The sequence below is a fragment of the Aplysia californica genome, unplaced genomic scaffold (genome assembly GCF_000002075.1).
Source record: "Aplysia californica isolate F4 #8 unplaced genomic scaffold, AplCal3.0 scaffold00450, whole genome shotgun sequence".
In the NCBI taxonomy this organism is placed as follows: domain Eukaryota; kingdom Metazoa; phylum Mollusca; class Gastropoda; order Aplysiida; family Aplysiidae; genus Aplysia; species Aplysia californica.
The window spans coordinates 628,950-648,864 of record NW_004797720.1 but is presented as its reverse complement, the minus strand read 5'-3'; the positions used below and the strand labels follow the sequence as shown (position 1 = coordinate 648,864).

The 19,915-nt window shown below is 39.6% G+C and overlaps 1 protein-coding gene across 1 annotated transcript; it reads left to right on the top strand.

Moving 5' to 3' along the window:
* Positions 1 to 6,343: 6,343 nt before the first annotated feature.
* On the top strand, positions 6,344 to 19,196 carry LOC101849393 (eukaryotic translation initiation factor 2 subunit 1). Its single transcript, XM_005105060.3, has 8 exons — positions 6,344 to 6,409; positions 10,303 to 10,568; positions 11,925 to 12,004; positions 12,634 to 12,782; positions 13,168 to 13,274; positions 14,798 to 14,895; positions 15,968 to 16,111; positions 18,175 to 19,196. The coding sequence occupies exons 2-8, from the start codon at positions 10,331 to 10,333 to the stop codon at positions 18,373 to 18,375; spliced, it is 1,017 nt and encodes a 338-aa protein (XP_005105117.1). The 5' UTR covers positions 6,344 to 6,409; positions 10,303 to 10,330; the 3' UTR covers positions 18,376 to 19,196.
* The last annotated feature ends 719 nt before the right edge of the window (positions 19,197 to 19,915 follow it).

Sequence of the window (19,915 nt, the reverse complement as noted above, 5' to 3'; positions counted from 1 at the left end):
CCTGTAACCCCCCAGATTTTTTTTGCCTGCCCTTGAAACCCGCCGTTCTAGACCTAGTGTAATATCTCGATTAAGAACAATCAAATATTTCGAAAAATATTAATTTGCGACGGAAATGAAGTTGATATTTGTGTTCAGCGCATCAATATTATATTTAGTAGAAAATGGTCAACTGGTAGTGGTAGTTAAGTGTGAGACGGGAAGGAAAGTAAAAGAATACCTAATTATGAACTGATTTTTAACTCCTTCAGGACGAAGTTTTTTTGGGGTTTAGACAACTAACTTGTGGCTCGATTTGGTTATGCAGGTGGTGTACAAAACAACTTCATAGAAGCATAACCATCACTCCAAACGTAACATATTGATATATCAAATTGAAGGAAATTGAATGAGGAATACATCCCAACATGGAACAATGATTTATTTTGAACATAAGTATGCATGACAAGGGTTAGAAATGGCGATGGTGATGAGAAAAATAAATTTTTACAGAAAAAATTACATTCACCAAACATGTGAAAGCAATCAGAAGAGCTATCTTATCATATATACAGGCCAAGAGCAAAATTTCTGAACACGCAGCTTTTTATTTGAAAGCAATATTCCAATTTTTGTTTTGAGTTACAATATTTATACTGAGCCCGGTTACATCGTTTTGTTAATGCAAGACCGCAAGAACTAAACTAATTCACTCGTTTTTCCCCAAACCGACGCTTTGACAAAGTGAAACTGGATGTTTTCGCTTCCTTAATCAGTTCCGAGTTTTTCAATAGCAATAAAAAGTAATTATAAATGACGGATCGTGCTAAAACGAAACAACACTGAGGCACCCTATCACAGCCGATATCGGCGATACGCCCACAAGGGGTGTGGACTCGCTCCGATATACGGCGATACGTCCGGAAAGAGTTAAATTTAAAAAGCATAGAGATAATTCTTAGAATTGAAAACTCTTTCTTAGGTAGATCCAATCTTGAACTACCAAATATTTAAAAAAGCTAAAGCAAAAAATCTAATTTTTCATTGGTATTGCTACACAAATTTCAGACTGCTTTACACAAACGAAGTGGCTAGCCGTACAAGTATGGCTAGACTGGTAGGCTAGATCATAGAAGATCTAGGTCAAGCCCTACTGACCGAAACCTGTTGAGTACACAGGTCTCATTAGATATGTAAATCTAGTAATTATTCAGGTTTAAAATACATGCAAGTGGGTAAAGCACTTTTGGTTTTGTCTGAAATACAAACACTTTAGGTATTACAAACTAAAATTTTATTTACAATTCAGCCATCCATATTTTATAAAGTACAGCTAGCCTGCCCGTCTAGCCTTACTAATCTTACTTATTTTTTTAGGCCCTATTACTGTTGAGTACACAGGTGTCATTAGTAATTATTCAGGTTTAAAATACATGCGCTGTCAGTAAGGCACCTTTCGGTTTCGTCTCAAATATAAATACTTTAAATTTAAGATTGCAAACTAAAAACTTATTTTCAATTCAGAAGACCGAATTTTTTGCTGTTTGTCAGAGATAGACCTGCATGTGAGCCTCAACCAGATTGTCTGAAAATTTTGCGCTACCCCCCCCCCAAAAAAAAAGCCTTTGTGGGTGTCATAAGGAAGGACATCCGAGTAACGAGCGACCACCCCAAAAAACACAATAAAGAAGAGACCTAACCCTAACCCTACCCCCAAAAAGAACCTGCAACGGGCCTCATGTAAAAAGGCCAAAACAAGTCCTAAATGAAAAAAAAAATTAAATTAAAAAACCACACCCTAAAACAAACAATAAGCATATAAAATCTAGATCTAGATTCTAGATCTATATATGGCTTACATCTACATTGCTATAGGGTTTGATACAATAACACAATAGAATTGGAATATGAATCCTCCATATATAGATCTAGTAATCTAAATAAATCTAGATCTAGATCTAGTAGAACAAGTGAATAGGAATAGGCCTTGAACTCGAAATCCGCATCCGATCCCGAACAGAGGTACTCAGTTGAGTCTAGATATATTAGATCTAGATCTAGAGATCTAAATAAAAATAAATAATTCACGCACCTGATGAATTGCTTATTTTTACCAATATTAATATTACAGCACAACCTATGATAGGGTCTGACACAATAGAATTGGAATATGAATCCTCCATTGAGGTCTATAATGATCTATATAAATCTAGATCTAGATCTAGATCTAGATTCTATTAGAACAAGAGAGTCGGACTTGATGAATGAATCAACACGATCTAAACAATTGAATTAGTCAACAAACGAAATTAAAAATGGCCGCTCGAGCACGAAACTGAAAGTAGATAATTTAGGTTGTCGTCCTTTTTCGTATTCGCATTTCTACTTAGGTTCCGACAATTATGTCGGAAACGCCGACGTCGGCAGTCAGCGGTGCGCACGTCGGCGGTCGGCACGAAAACGAAAGTGCCGACGGGAGAAAAAGGGGTCGCTGGCAGTCGGCCAGGCCTCGCACTACGCACATTGACTGATACAGGCGGGCCTAGCGATAGCATCGGCCGGTTCGCGGGTCGGGTCGCGATTGTCGGATTTCAGACGATTGTCGGCAAACATGCAGGTCTACAGAGAACAGGGAAAGATCAGGGAAATGTATTTTTTGAGAGCATCCGAGCAAATGAATGAATGGAGAACCATGATCGCCGATGTCTGTCGCAGATCTGACACTGGATGATGATGATGATGTCAGTGAAGCCATTGATCATTATTTAATTAAGTGTATGCTGGGTTAGCACAAGCGGATAATTAGAGAATGTCAGATGTACGTCATTGGCCGATATTTATATTATAGATCTAGTAACAGCCAACTTGTTTTGATGTCATTGAGGGATTCCCACTTTGTGGTCAGTCATGGTGGCAACACAACCGCACGACGGCAGTCGCACCGAACAGTAGGCCTACTCTTAGTCTTCTTCTCAATTTACGCAGTGTACAGCATCAGAATCAATCTGGGCAGAAGAAGGGTGCTGCATAATCCCAGACAACCGAAACTAACAGTTCTGCAAGTAGCAAAGAAAATAGATCTAATCTGAGTCTGCGGGCTGCCTTCGTGTTGCCACCATGACTGACAGCAAAGTGGGAATCCCTTAAAAACTCTTTAAACCCTCAGTTTTTTCCACCGTTTCCTAGTTTTTTTCCTACAATCACCTAAACCTATTATAGATCTAACCCCAAAAACTTGCCTCAAACTGCTAATAAGCGAAAACAAAGTACTTAATCATTACTAAAAAACTTGGTTCGGGAATAGTTCCCAAAAACTGAGCAAAAACTAGCACTAGAAATAGGCCTTAGAAATAAAACGAAACAGTTGTCACTAGAGATCTAAATGGACGCTCCCAGCGTCTGATGGGGAACAGGGTTATTACCGTCGAGCGTCCGATGGGGTTCAAAGAGTTGACGTAAAACAAGATGGCTGTTACTATAAATATCCGCCAATGATGTACACCTCTGGCGTTCTCTAAATTTTATCAGCTTGTTAGCCCAGCTGTCTAGCCACCATAACTGCACTGATTAAGTATGGCTAGCCTGCCAGTCTTCTGTACTTACTTTTAGGTGTAGTACAGACAGCCTAGCAGTTTAGATTAGATATATCTAGAATCTAAATCTAGCGGTCATTAAGTAAGGCAAGGCTAGCCTCTCACAAATTTCATCTATGACTGTTCACAGCAGTTGAGTGGGCCTACAAGACATTGCAAACCAGTTTGAGTTAGGTAGGCCTATTGGTATTTTTGGGGGTGCTTTTTCGGTAGTTCGTACCCCTCAATTGTTATCGCGTGAATTGTTATTCGCCGGTTTTGGCCTCAAGAGTAGGGGAGTTTCAAGGGGGCTTGACCTAATAAAAACATGGTGCCATTGGTGGGGGGTTTCAGGGGGGCACCATTTAATTTGATGTTTTGCAGTTGTTAGATCTAGAATCTAGATCTCGAATCTAGATATCTAATCTAGATCTAGACCTAGATTGGGTGTTTTGGGTTTTTTTAAGTAGAGGTTTTACGGCGCTCGCAACTGATGTAAGGTCATATATGAGCGCCAGAAGATTAGAGGTGCTACAAGAGAGTAACAAACACAAAAAAGGAGGGGAGATAAGGATGATATATGTTTGATAGGAAAGAAGGAGCAAACCGCACCAGAGCACCCGCCAACCACCCACAGTTAGGTTTGATATTTTAGCTCGGTAAGATTGAAGAATACCGGACCAGCGGACTGACTTTGCCTATGTCTCAACCATACGAATTCATAATTTTCCCGTTTTTAATATCTCAGAATGGAGAATCTCGGACAGGTAGATATATTCATTAAAATTTTGTCAGGGGGGAGACCCCCCTCCTGAACCCCCCATCCCCCCTCCCCCACCCCAACCACCCGCCCCACTTTCTCACGCCCACGCAATAATGTACGAGTGGTCCGGTATTCTAATTTCTTCAATTTTCCCCTTAGCTCGCCGCACATCAAACGTACAGATCTCAATGTAGATCTAGAATCTAGATATATATCTAGATCTAGATTTCTAGATCTAGATCTAGATCTAGATCTAGATTCTAGATCTAGATCTAGGCTAGGCTCAAAATCAAATAAGAGGGGTGGGAACTACCGAAAAAGCACCACCCCCAAATGGCAGATAGATTACTCCGGATAGATCTTCAGTCTGAAATATTTAACAGCATGTGTATGGTAGGCCGAGTAGACTAGATTCTGCAGATCTATATCTAGAATCTAGTGAAATGACAACAAACCTGGATTCATGCTGTGGCCAGCTTTGTTAATTCTGTCCCTTGGTTTAGGGTTAGGCTTCCCCATTTTGCTTTCAAGGTTGGGCAACTGGACAATGGAAGAATAGATCTCGTATTTTACAGAAGCAATGTCACGTACAAACCCAAAACAATGGAGGTTTCTAAATAGCTGCGAAGGCTAAAAAGACCTACAAGTCTCTAAGTAACCTATCAACACCGCTTAGAGGCAGTGGACTAGTGAATTAGCCCCACAGAGGATTCTGTGAATACTGTGATTAGCCCAGATAGAAAATAAAACGCGTGTGTACACTGTACACCGGAAATGCAATATAATTCGGCGTTCGTGGACGAGGTCATGAGCGGAAGTCTTACTTTTTACACAAAAAAAAACAATTATGCCAAGTTGCGGTGAAAGATTTTTCAGATATTGTGCTAGATTTATCTGATGTTCAGTTTAGGCCTAGGCTTTCTCAGTTCCTGAGAAGGCCTAAGTTTAGGCCTAACACAAGGAACTTAGAACTAATGGAGCCTCCTCTCTCTCTTCACGGCGCCACGAGCAGCACGCCGAGGTGGGGAGCAAATATGGCCGCCGACTGTGGTCTAAATCACGAACTGTGGTGTTTCTTTTTTATAGCATCATATCGGGCTGCGCCACGTTGTGGGGGTGGGCGGGGTGGGGGAATGCACGCAAGGAAGGGGGATGGGGCTGGGACTAGGCTTTCTCAGTCTGAGAAAGCCTAGGGCTGGGATGAAAGAGGAGGGCGGGCCTCGGGAAGGAACGAAGGAGAATGGGGAAAATTAAATAAGAGAGAGAGAAGGAGAGAGAGAGAGAGAGAGAGAGAGAGAGAGAGAGAGAGAGAGAGAGAGAGAGAGAGAGAGAGAGAGAGAGAGAGAGAGAGAGAGAGATTGAGATCAACTGACGGGATGATGGATAGAATGACAGGGAGAAAAAAAAATTAAATTCTGAGTGTGATACGGACTTTCTAGGTTGTAAACTCCTTGGCCTAACATATTATTAGCCTGGGCCAAGAGGGTTCGCTCTTTAACATCCTTGGCCTAGGCCTATTGACTTGTTTGCACCTCAGAGACTGCCCCTTCCCCTCCCTCTCCCCCTCCCCCTCCCCTAAACGTGCGCACATCAGTGAGCCGCATATAGGCGATCTCTGATTGCTTGGGCTAAGCCTGGGTTATTTAATATGAAAAATCCAGGGGCCCACATTTCAATCTCAACTCCTCAGTATTTCTAAAAGGATACTTTTCTTTAGAGAAATATAAACTTGGTCTGAAAAATTAACAAGCCTCCTAAGGAAAAACATTTTAAAACCTTTTTTTTTTTTTTAATTGAATAAATCCCCTCGCCTTTCAGAAAAACTCTGCATGGGGGCAAAACGGCCCTAGGAATATATTATTATTCATTAATATAATCAGAGTGAATCCGCATTTTCATTACTGTTTCTGAAATACTGAAACAAAGTTTTACGTTTGTTTGCTTGTTGTTTGTTAGTTATTTGTTGTTATTTTTTTATTGGGGGGGGGCGAACAGAAAAACCGCCAACTATGTACACTGTTTTTGACTTCAAAACGCGGCGTACCGTCACTGGCCACTCCAATCGACTACGACGTTAATGGCTGACAGGAACTAGGTAAGTACACACATTGCGTCAGTCGATGATCATGATAGCCGCATGGTGTGTGCAGCTTGCTGTAATTATTCTTAACATATTGCCAGATAACCAGAAAAGGAGATAGTTATTAATTAGATCTATTCACTTTTAATCAGAATAATATTGTGCAGGTGAATTGCTCGCATATTGATACTCACTCTCACTCTCGACACCGGCTTGTGGCTTTACTAATTACTTTTACTTTATAAATTGTAACTACTGTAGCTTACTAGATTTCTATAGACACATGAAGCTACAGCGAGCACCTTGCCCACCTCTGCGATTGGCCCAAATATTTCTGCCATCTATTTTGTCGTCTTTCAGGGCATCCCTCGCCAGTAAACTAGATCTGTAGCGGCGGGCCCACGGCCGGGCAATGATACTGCTACGTCACTAGGACTAGGACTAGGAGTAGGAGGTTTCATCGCCGACTGCTTGAATGCCTTGAACTGTGTGAAAAGCGGATAATTAGAGAATGACAACTCAGCACCATTGGCCGAATTTTATAATAACAGCCATCTTGTTTGAAGTTATTGAGGGATTCCCACTTTGTTGTCATTCATGGTGGCAACACGGCAGCAGCCTGCCGACTACTTGGGTTAGATCTATTTTCTTTGCAACTTGCAGACTGTTAGGTTCGTCCGGGATTGTCCAGCGCCCTTCTTCCGCCCAGATTTAATTCTGATGCTGTACACTGTAAATTGAGAAGAAGACTAAGAGTAGCTGTACTGTGTAGGCCTATGCACGAAAGCAAGTTCAAACAAAGCTCAGCGAGGCAGTGCAGATGATCGTCCGTTTCGATCCAGATCGTTTGTGGTGCACTTGTAGTCAACTGTCGAAAAAATTTCAGACATTTTATCACCAGTCATTTACACGCCTGATAAATATAAAGCTACTTGTATAAATAGAGTGAGCCATTCAAAAATGATAAAAAAGCAATCAAACAACAAATTACAAAGCGCAAAACACGATGGACGTCAACAAGTATGGTCTGGACATCTTGTCGACCTCATTACACTGAAATTAAGTGGCGAATTGCCTTGATTTTTTGCATGTGCTTCTGAATTTTTAAAAAACTTTTAAAATCTTGATTTTCGTGAATATGCGACAAATGTAAAGAGGCGTTTTCTATATACTGTATACTATTACAGTCTGCACTGGGATTTTTTATTTGAACAAGAACGGTAGTTTACTGTGTGGGTTTTTTTTGTTTGTTCAAATCTATTTTCTTTTTTTGAACTAACTGCATGTGCTGCAAGACTGAGTTGTTTTCAGTCCAGCGATTAGTGGGTAACAGTAGGTTTATTTAGATTGACTATTTAGATCTAGTAATTGTGATATATATATAACATATAGTAAAATTTCTTTCTTTACAGTCTTTGAGAGCGCATGCATATGTTTCAAATTGCTGTCACTTTTTCCTTTATCACCATGGTTAGATTACTTAATTTACAAACCAGAAATAACTCCAAAAACATTGGCTTAAATTTACTGAACTATTAACATTTAGCAATGCCACAATCGGCCTCCGCGCGAGGGGTAATTTTTGGGCCGCTCGGAATCAGAAGTGACTCTCTTCTAAGTATAGTTACGGGAAAACTCCTGGACGAAAATAAATGAAACTCGGCAACCAATCAGAGGAAAAGTTAAACTAACGACATGCCAGCGTACAATCCCGTACGATTACTAGAACTGGAGATATTGCCGTGTTTGTGCGAATTTCCTCTACGGTTCGAAAACTAAGCGGAGCTGCGGGTTGATCGCCGACCACACAAGCGCCCCACATGTCTTCTTTATTTCTGTAAAATTTCAGATCTCTGCGTTTAGTAGATTTTACGTACCAACTTAAAATAACCACCCATCCATTGATAAAACACTAGAGCTGGAAACTAGATCACGCATTCAAAGCGCGAGGTGCCGGATCGCTAGGCGGCATGTGATTGGCTGCCTATAACAAAATAGGTCTGCGATGACTACATCGCGGGTTTTCCCGATAGCGCTTTACTGAGTTTTAGAAGGGGTGATCGCGTCGCGGTAAAAACGATGTCACGCAATTCAACAAATTTCTCGCAAATATCAGTCTTTAAGATCCAAAGTAATAAAGACATAGAAAAAGTGATAGCAGAACTAGATTCTGCACTAAAAATCACATGGAGATGCCAAGTTTCATTCATATGCTCCAATTCATTACTTATGAACAGTTTTTCCTCAAAATACATCAAAACATGTCCCACATTTTGGCAATTTTTTCCTACATGAAGGTCCTCCAACATTTTGCAAACAAAAATCCCAATAACTTTTTTTATTATCAATGGATTTTAAAAATTTAAAAACCATAGTTTTTAGAATTTACTCTATTTTCATTTAAGCCCATTTTAAAGCAATTTGGATGAAAATTTAATTTTTCATTGTCATTGCTATAGCATTGCCTTAAGTTTACTGAACTATTAACTACTGAGATAACATTGACATGTCAGAAATTATAATAATAATAATCGCATAAATAACACTTAAAATAATACTACTTTCATATTTAGGTGGTTCGAAAATGTATGTGTGGGGGGGGGGGGGGGGGGGTGGCCAGTGACATGCCTATGCTTCAGTACTTCAGATGTAGCACTCGGTTGATCCCCGGTTTTGGGTCTGGCCTAACAATACTGGGTGTCGTTGTAGGGGCTCAGCCAGAAATTTCAGGGGGGGGGGGGGGGATATTTTGATCAAAACCGGAGATCGACCAAGTGCTAAATCTGAAGCATAGGCATGTCTGGCCACCACCCCCCACCCCAGTGCAGGTTCAAGGCAGAGCCCGACCTTCTTTAATGGAAAATTTCAGTGTTCCTTAAATGGTTTATGACGTAGTAAATGACAGGACATGGTGATAAATAGTGACCAATGAGTTTGCAAGTTATGTGGACTTCGTAGTGGGTTCCTTAGCCCAAATGTTGATCGATAAAGTGATGGGGTCCAGCTGAGCAACTACACACTATGTTCACTTGTTCTGCTGTACTGATTTACTATAGTCCGGACAACACCAAATGGACAACTTGTCGGCCTCATTGTGGCGAATCTCTCTGCATTTTTGCATGGGCATCTGAATTCTAAAAGACCTGAAAAATCTCGATTTTTGTGCATGAGTAATATAAAGAGGTGCTGTCTATATAATTATTAGTAATTAACTCTCTTTTAACATCTTTAGTCATCAGAACTTCTATGACCTAATTATGCTGCAAGTGCTGTAAAACTTACTAAAACAGTAGGCCTATACAGTATCTCAGCAATCTAAGACCTTTGATGTAACTGAATAGGGTAGATCATTCATATTATAATTTCTCCTATATTCATTATCTTGACTTACTGGTTGTCATAGTTATTAATTATGAAGTTACGAAGTATGTACTTGTGAACGTGTATTCTGTTGCACTGTCATTTTGCTGATGCTCCAAATAGCTGAGGTGGAATCTGTTGAGATTGTTCACTTACTATCGTGTTGTCGGTGGCCTGGTGGTTAGGGTCTCAGGCTTGCAGCCATAAGGTCAGGGATTAGAATCCAATCACGGGCCCAACATTGCCTTTCCTTCATCTATAGACCACAGGTGCACTTTGTTTGTAAATGACAATAGTGAAAGAGATTGAGATTTATTGTGAGAGAAATGTGTGGAGATTACTTTTATTTTTCCTGCTATAATGTCTCCCTGCAAAATTGTCGAATTATAGTTTTATAGTATAGAAAGGAAGGGGAAAAGCAACAATATCAGATGCACTTTGTTCAGATTTTTGGTTTGGTTAGAGTTTTACGGTGCTTGCAACTGAGTAAGGTCATAAGAGTGGGCTATGTTGACAACATTAAAACGTTTTATGTTTCTCATCCTCAGATTTCATGTGGCATTGATATTAGTCAAAATGGTGCTGACATGTCGCTTTTACAAGAACAAGTTCCCAGAAGTGGAAGATGTAGTGATGGTAAATGTGCGCTCCATCGCAGAGATGGGAGCGTATGGTCGCCTTCTGGAGTACAATGATATTGAAGGCATGATCCTGCTCAGCGAATTGTCGAGAAGAAGAATTCGTTCAATCAACAAGCTTATACGTGTCGGACGCAGTGAATGTGTTGTCGTCATCAGAGTTGACAAAGATAAAGGTAGCTCCTTTGGAGGAATTTTCTGCTTTATTACTGAATACTTTCTATGATATTATTATGTGTGTGTCAAATTCAAGCTGAGTTAGCCAGTTTGTTCTTTAATAAATCCGAAGTTTTGGAGCAGTTTTTTTAATATTATAAAGTTAACTCTTATCCTGCGTCTGTGCCCAGATGCGTATCTTATCAGCAACCGATTACGTCGGACTCGCCGGGCAGGCCGCCGGGGTCACTCAGTGTGTACTGTTGGTGTACAGCGCGCGCACCGGGAAACGTGTGTTTTCGCCATGAATACCGCGGGAGTGTGTTAACTGATGATGAAAATAACGCTCTATCCTTCATAGTATTCTATTTATAAAGTGTTACAAACACATGAATAACCCCCTCTCACAAGCTGATAAGACATTACGAGTAGTTACGCCCATTTGAATAACCTTTCTGGACGCTCTTGTTGTTATGAATGACCTGAGGTTCGAAAAGGGATAATTTAGGTCAATTTCCGAATGTTTTACACTCAAATTGTTCTTTGTACCTACACAAGGGTATTCAAAACTATTAAACAAGCTCATCTTTTATCAGATAGTATCATTTCATACAAAATCAAGCTCATTTGAAATGTTTTGTATAGAAAAATGGAAGTCTTGTTTCCTGACTATCCTTTCGAGCTCCTCATGTCTAAGTGGGTCAATTTCTTCTATAATTTCATTGGACGAACATCTAGAGCTATCAACTTGGCATGTTTTGAATGAGACGTATGCCTCGATTACGAACCAATGCAGGTGGTTCTAGAAGAAGGCCACAAACGCACACAAACTCAAGCAGACTGACGCACACACACTTGACCTGCGTGAATGGGGATCCGACTCGGGACCCGAATGACACGTAAGAGGATGCGCGCTGCGCGTGCGCTGAGCCAGGAGCTACACTGACTCGGGACCAGAACGCAGGCGAGGTGCCGAAATAGGCTTATCGGGCTACATAAACCCGGCTCCCGCAGGATGAGGGTTAACAAGAGATATTGGAGGAGATGGTCGGAAAGTAGGCCTATTTAGAAATGATTCATGTTTTTTATAGGGTTTATCATATAGTGCACAGTAAAAAAAACAAAAAAAAAACAGATTTGTGACAGTGTATAAGTAGCTTAGAAAGGATTATCTTTTGTACGTGTTAGAAGATAGCTGCCATAGTACAGGGGTGAAAAGTTTTTTTTATGTGGTTAAACTTAGCTACAAGGGTTCTGTAAATGATACTATAATTTTTTAATTTTTTTTTATGTTTCCGTGGTATTTTACTTTTACTGATTTATGTTATTGTGACTGAGTGTGACCTATATTTTTGTACTGCTGTATGTCTTTTCAGGATACATCGATCTGTCAAAAAGAAGAGTGTCTCCCGAGGAAGTGATTAAATGTGAAGAGAAATTTGCAAAGGCCAAAGCAGTAAGTGAATGCAATGAGTGTTTTGTGTCTATTTTATGCCCGTGTTGAATCTCTTTGAACCACAGCCACCAATGTTTCCCATTTTGTGTCCACTTGTTTGCCTATTACAGCATATATCTTTCTTTACTATTTTATTTTCAAGACCTCTTGCTGTAAGTTTAATTGTTGGTTGATGACAATTTATCTCTATGTTGTTTCCTATTACTGTGGTTTACTTTCAAGTTAATTAATAATGAAATAAACTAGGAGAACATTTTAATATTTTTCAATACCCCAATGAGATCAAACAGAATGCTCACTTCATTTACATGACAACTCATTTTCAGCTTGTGAAAAATACTTTATGACAGATGGATAAAACTGAATCGAAGAAAAATGGAACTTTTTCTAACTATGAGGAATCAAGGTAATGTTATGCCCATATCAGGATAAAATGTTGGGATACACATTATATTTTTCCAAAAATTTTACTATCAAAGAAACCAAAGATAAGATTGAATTAAAGGACTGCATATATATGTAATGTATATATATTGTATATATATATATGTGTGTGTGTGTTTCTCACATACTTTTCAAACTGTTGAAACAAAAAAATGTGTCATATTTAAATGCTTCTTTTTTGACAGGTAAACAGCATCCTCAGGCATGTAGGTGAACTGATGGGTTACAAAACTGATGAGAGGCTTGAGGAGTTGTATGAGAAAACAGCTTGGTTCTTTGATGAAAAGTACAGCAAACCTGGCTTTTCTTATGAGGCCTTCAAGCATGCTGTGCAGTGAGTTCTAAACATTTTTGGTCTTATTTCATCCTGTTTTGTTAACATGACAAATTAGTACTCCATTTCTGTTAAAGTTCTTATGTGTATCTTTTTGGATTTGACCACCTGTCTCACTCAATTTTACTATTAAACTTTGTTCTGATCTGTCTCGTGTGTGTCACACCCAGGCAAGTGAATAAAGGAAATAATAATGTGTTACTGCAATATTCACCCCCATCTTGGCTGCAGCAGTCTTCAATTAGGAATGAAGCATTAAACAGTTGGTGTTGTTCTCAGATCCAGCACCTGAAGGAAATGACAGTTTAAGCAACAAAAAGCTATGTAGTTTTCATCTATAGTGCATGTTGTTAGCTTTGTTGTTGGGTTTTTTTCTTCCTCACAGAAACCCAAATGTTTTGGATGAGTGTGACATTGATGAGGACACAAAGAAATGTTTATATGACAACATTTGTAGGAGACTGACTCCACAGCAAATGAAAATAAGAGCAGGTAAGATTTTGTACCTTTTTCAGACTTTATTAGAGACTGTCGAGTTATGAAAAAATCTCGAACCTTTGCCATGGACCTTTTCCCGAACCCCCTGCGGCGGTGCTACTGACTGAAGTGTCTTCAGACCATTCCCAAAGGGGGGGGGGGGGGACATTAACATGTCTTATGCACAGTAGAATTGTAAATGGGGCTGATTCATTGTCATGCTCATAACTGTGCCTGCACTGCAACAGGGAACCTCTGCTTTTTCTTTCCTAATCCTTAGTATCGTCATTTTTCCTCTACTTCTTTTGTATGTTTGTCACTCTTGTGAACTGCTATTTCCGGGGTGCCTTGATAGTCGAAGCAGACTTTGTGCATTTGAAGCTAGAGAGGTGAGCAGAGTAAGCCTGATTCCCTGTAAAGATTTCTCTATTGACATCCTCCCCTTGACACTCATATGACCTGATAGAGTTGGTAGCACCGTAAAAACTCTACTAAAGCTAAACTAACCTTTTGCCAGCTGAGGAAGTTCTTTTACTCCTTGTTAATATCATTGGGACTCATTCGTGTAGAAATCAGCTGTTTGATAGGAAGTAAATACTACTGTTAAAAAGACTGCAAAGTTGCCTACCTGCTGTAGGAACAGCTTTTGGAAAATAACCTCTCATTGTTCCTGACATCTGACATTCAGTACAAATGTTTTAGCGTTGAATAGGTTGCTGTCTTATTGAATAGGTTGCTGTCTTATTGAATAGGTTGCTATCTTATTGCATAGGTTGCTATCTTATTGAATATGTTGCTATCTTATTGAATAGGTTGCTATCTAATTGAATAGGTTGCTATCTTATTGAATATGTAATCTTGTTGAATAGGTTGCTATCTTATTGCATAGGTTGCTGTCTTATTGAATAGGTTGCTGTCTTATTGCATATGTTGCTATCTTATTGCATAGGTTGCTATCTTATTGCATAGGTTGCTATCTTATTGAATAGGTTGCTGTCTTATTGCATAGGTTGCTATCTTATTGCATAGGTTGCTATCTTATTGAATATTGGCGTCGGTGGCCTAGTGGTTAGGCTCTCGGACTCGCAACCGTAAGGTCGTGGGTTCGAATCCCTTCAGGGGCCCGACGTTGTGTCCTTGGGAAAGGCACTTTACACGAATTTTCCCCACTTCACCCAGGTGGGAATGGGTACCCGGCTATAGAAGCAAAAGATCTTGTCAGTTTGTCAGTGTTTGAGCGCTTAATCAGCTGCTTGCACTGTATGCTTCCCGGGAAGCTGAGAATGTTTCGGAGCGTTCTATGGTCTGCTGGGGTAATAATATAGTGTAAAGCGCATAGAGCCTGCTGTTGAGCGGGGGTATGCGCTATACAAATGCTATCTATTATTATTATTATTATTATTAATACATTGTAGTCTGTTTGATTAACAGCTGAAATTTCTGCCTTCTCGGATTCAGCTGTATATTAAATGGAAATAGTGGTGATTAATTAAATGTGGCTTTCTATTTCTGAATTTTTTATATTTTTTTTTGGTCAGATATCGATGTCGAATGCACATATTATGATGGAGTTGACGCAGTAAAAAGTGCACTGAAGAAAGGCTTGGAAATGTCAACAGAGAACATGCCAATCAAGGTAGGAATATTTCTTGTTTTGTTGGGGGGGGGTTTTCCACAATAATTCTGTCACACTCAAACCTTGTAAGCCGTGTTTTTTAACTAAAGGGTTCCCTTTTCATTGGGTAGGTGATAGTAAATTATATGTATTGTATATTTTATATTTTAGCTTTCTGTTCAAGTTTCGCAGATTTTCAGTGTCACTGCATCTTGCCTTCCCACAGTTCTTACTCCTCTCACTCTGAATAGGTCTACTTGAGCCATTCATGTTATTACTCTACTTTGAGTTACAGCAATAATTTTTGTCTTTCACGTTTATTATATAAACCTGACACCCAAAGTGGTTCTTGACAGTGGATATTCTGGTTCTAGGCCTTTTCTCAGGCTCAAAGCAAGATTCATTTTTTAAATAGTTTATTTAGGTGATTATGATGAGGGGAAAATATAAATAAGAACAGACTGAAATACCTAAGTCACAGTATCCCAGTGCCACACTGACATGTTGTTGACTTGATATAATGTACCTACATGCATGCATGCACACGTGTGTGTGTATATATTCTATATAAAATATAAATGGAGCATGCACTGTCATTGTTATGTAACGTGCCCCTGGAGAATGGATGAGCTGGAAAATTGAGAAGCCGGGTTGACAGTCACCCTGGGAACAGTTTTTGTAGGAAAATCGAAACTTTGATAATTATGATTCCTTTCGGACAAGTGTAGGCCTATCGAAAATAGTTGACCAAATCTCCTTGAATTTTAAAAATTTCTCCTTGAAACCTCCTTGAATTTGATGGGAAGTTCATGGCAGGAACCCTGCATATATGACCTCAGTTGCGAGTGTCGTAAAACCCTCTACTAAAAAAATGTTTAAAATATTTTTTTAAAGTCTTCTAGAAAGTCTCCTTCAAAGCAAATTAATTTTTTAGCTGGTTTGGATATTATTCTGTGTAGATCAACAGTTTGCATTTTGCCTCAGGCCTTTCATGTTGTCAAAGTCTGTCACCTTTTGGTCTCATCTCTCTCATTGTCTACTTGTTTTCCTAAGAAGGGTGAAGCTTACATGAAACAATTGATGAACTTTTCAGATCAACTTGATAGCTCCTCCTCTGTATGTGGTGACAACGAGCACTTTGGAGAGAAACGAAGGGTTGGAAAGACTCAACAAAGCCCTGGATGCCATCAAGGCTGAGATCACAGCAGCTAAAGGAGTCTTCAATCTCCAGAAAGAGGTAACCAGAGATATTTCTTTGACATTAAAGTTATACTTGTAGTAGTACAATGGTCTCCACCTGAGAACCTGGTCATTGAGAGACGGAAGAAGCAGGTTCTTAGTGGGATTTAAAGGGGCACAACTCAGATTCTTCCTATGTTTATTCTATAAAGGAATAATTACCCACAGATAATACTGGTGCCCAAGAGAAGATCAGAGATTTTTGCTTTATATTGAGATGTGCCTTGTTTTTGGGTGCAAGTGAGAACCAGGGGGGTTCTAGCATGATGGTGTCTCTATTGTTTCGTTGCATGTTGAAATTGTGAAATGAAACAGCTCCAGTCACAACACTGCATCAGAGAAGGGAAAGGGTGACTATGAATAGGACAGTCGTATACTTTGACCGTGTTAAGGGGTCAATTTAAGTGATTGCACCAGTCAAAAGTCTCTGAATGACTGACCTGCTCAGCATGACTCACATGCGTGTATATAGAAACGTTCTGTGTGAGAGGGTATAAAGTGTGTAGATTATGTCACCCACTAGTCCATGCCAACCTCTCTCCCTTCAACCAATCCATGCAAAGTAGGCCTATGGTATAGAAGCTCAAAAAAGTTTTTTGCCCCAACTCAGTGTTTTTGGTTCTTTTTTTTTTTTTGTGTGTGTGTGTGTGTGTGTGAAAAGCCATACGAAGTATAGAGAGAGAAAATTGTTACATGGTTATGATAAGCGTGTTCTTAGACCGATCGGGTTGTTATGCCAAGTGTTTTCAGGAGAAAACCTCTGTATTTCTGTACTGTTGAAGTGACTTAGATGGGAAATGGGTTGTTGGTTGGGTTTTTTATATAAAACTCTGACAGAGATGGTTTTACTTGGTGTTTCAAACTGCAGGGATATATATGTTCCGGATTTCCTCTTATTTCAGATTTGTTAACCCTTCCTGCTTTGAAAAAAAAAAAACAATAATAAAAGGAGAGAGAGGGGAAGAAATCAATAAAAGTGAAAAAGTTTTTTAAAAGTTTCTCCAATTTAATGTGACTGAATTACGTTGTGCATTCGTCTTGTACATAATATTAATATTATTATAACTATAATAGTCGTAAAGTCCTTCTAGCACAGTAACTTGGCATGGAAACACACATCCACTGTTTATTCTCCCATCACACACATAATGTTCAGTGCTGACAAGACTTCTTTTTTCACAACAAGATTTTCGTAGGAAAATATCGATAGACGTCAATGATTTTAAAGGTCTGAAGTTTCCAAAGTTTTCCAAGGAAAAAATCGGAAAGCTGTTGAGAAATTCGTCGTGCCAGTAGTAAAAAAAAACAAAACACTAATGCTTGCCAAGTTTCATATTGGAATGGCAATCCCTTTTAACAAAAGATGCCCACAGCGAATTTCTAGTAAGTGCAACTAAATCAGGAAAAAAAAACAAAGAGGAGTTAGCTTTCTGAGATAAAATATGGAAGTGCTGGTGAGCCGGTCGATGCCGATACACACGATAGTTTCCCATGCTGTGGCTGTGCCCCTGCATGTGTGATGTTTGAAAGATTTCGGAATAGCAAAAGTGCACAAGATGGAGAGGTTAGTTATCAACTAAAGATATTGTCAGAAGGAAAAGAAGCAATAAAAGGGAAAGTATGCCTCCTGGACACTCCCACCACCCCATAAAGGCTCCCACCACCCCATAAAGGCTCCCACCACCCCATAAAGGCTCCCACCACCCCATAAAGGCTCCCACCACCCCATAAAGGCTCCCACCTGTGGTTGTGGCATTAGTACCATGTTTTTCTTCTGGGTTTGTTTTTTTTTAGTGCCCGTTTACATCCCTGAGACGGTGAAACCGATTTATACCTTTTTTATGTACAGTTCGATCACTATTGTATTCTCAACAAAAAGCCAATAATGCTCTAAAAGTTGTTCTTCTGTGTTACCTGTGCTAGTCTACATTTTTTTCGATCTGTAGGACCTGTTGCATCAGAGAGGACCAAAAAAGTTGAAAACTTTCTCAGCAGTATTTGTTGTTCATGTAAGATAAACAGATCTTAACCTTTTTTTTCTCCTTTCTCTAACGTCCTCAGGCTCGTGTTGTCTCTGACATTGATGAGATTGAACTGGAGAAACAGCTGCTGAAACTGGAGGAGGCCAACCAGGAAAGAGCTGGAGACGATGATTCTGAGGAGGAGGGAGATGAGGATGAAGATGACGAGGAGGGAGAAGGCAAGGGTGAGAAAAAAGGCGGCGAGGAAGATGGTGAAGAGGAAGATGGTGAAGAGGATTGAGCTGCCAGTTTGTTGTCAGTACATACTTGTGTATTTGTAATATCGGTGGAGTGACTGGATCATGAAGGATGTGTGGTTACAGGTGACAGTGTGCAATGATATCCTCTGTTGTATTACATCTATCTTTTCATTCTTTTACCTTCAAAGGTTGCATATTTATTCTGCCATCAATGATAGTCTAAGAAGCAAGTTTGCGAGGAAATTGATTCTTTAAAAGATGATAGGATAAATGCCTCGTATGGTGAGGTTTGAAATAGATATGTCGAGGGAAAGAAGCACTAAAGGCACAACATTGGTAAGCTTGTAGCCTATATAATTACATGGAACCTGCAATGTACTGAACTTTATCGTACCTTGCTCAGCATGTATGTATAGTCTCTGTAAAGGTCTATTGTGTCCAGTATTCTATGCATGGTGTCTATCAAAATGCTGATGTCTTTGAGGAAGGGGGGGGGGGGGGGGGGGGTCTGCTTGCTTGGGTTTGTTTTTTTTCATTGTTTTCTTCTATTTTTTACAATACTATGGTTCTTTTTCCTTTTTTAACTTCTCTTTTCTTCAGGGTGTGGTCTCCATTTGAAAGTCTGCCACGGTTTCAGTGCATGTGGCAGAAATTCTGCGTAAGAACAAAATATGCCTCTAGTCTTCAAACACTTAATTTTGTATTTTAAGTGAAGGGTTCAAAAGTTCAGCTATAGGGATGGATTAATAGTTATTTTTAGATATTTTAATGTTTTATCTCAGTGAAAAGATTTGTTCTGTCACAAAGGTTGCAGTAGACTGATTGATTCCATGATTATGTGAATAAATCAAAATGCATCGGATGTGTTCTGAATTGTTTTATTTTGTATAAAAATGTGTGTGTGTGTTTGTTAATCAGTGTTATTTTTTCCTGTTATTTTCTTCCTCATTCAAGCATTCTCTCTTTTCTTTTTGTTTTTGTGGGTGGTTGGCGGGTTCTCTGGTGTGGTTTGCTTCTTCTTTCCTATGAAACATCTATCGTCCTTATCTCCCCTTCTTATTTTTATGTTTGTGACTCTCTTGTAACACCTCTAATCTTCTGGCGCTCATATGACCGTATGCAGTTGCGAGCGCCGTAAAACCTCTACTAAAACGAAAAACTGAACACTCAGAATTCTCCGATGATAGCTTGATAACTTTCAATTGTGACATACAAATGATCAATATTATTCATAGTTCTGCTGTTGCTTTCAAAACAAGCCTTGCCCAAGTTCTGGTTAGTCGGTCCCGTCATCAAGACCCGTCTGTAAAACCGTTTCAATTGTGTGTTCGCATCACATGACTTCAGCGTGCGAGTTCCGTGTGCGTCAGGCCCCGTCTGTTGACGGGGTCAGCTTAAATTCATGCACACTGGTTGAAGCGTCTTTTGAAACTTACGGGGGGAGGGGGAGTGTAGACTTGGACTACACCTTGGAATCCTTGATGTGATACTTCAGGATTTTAAAAAAATAATGATCATGCACACACACACACACACACACACACACGAGGGCACATACATGGATAATATTTATGGACAGCC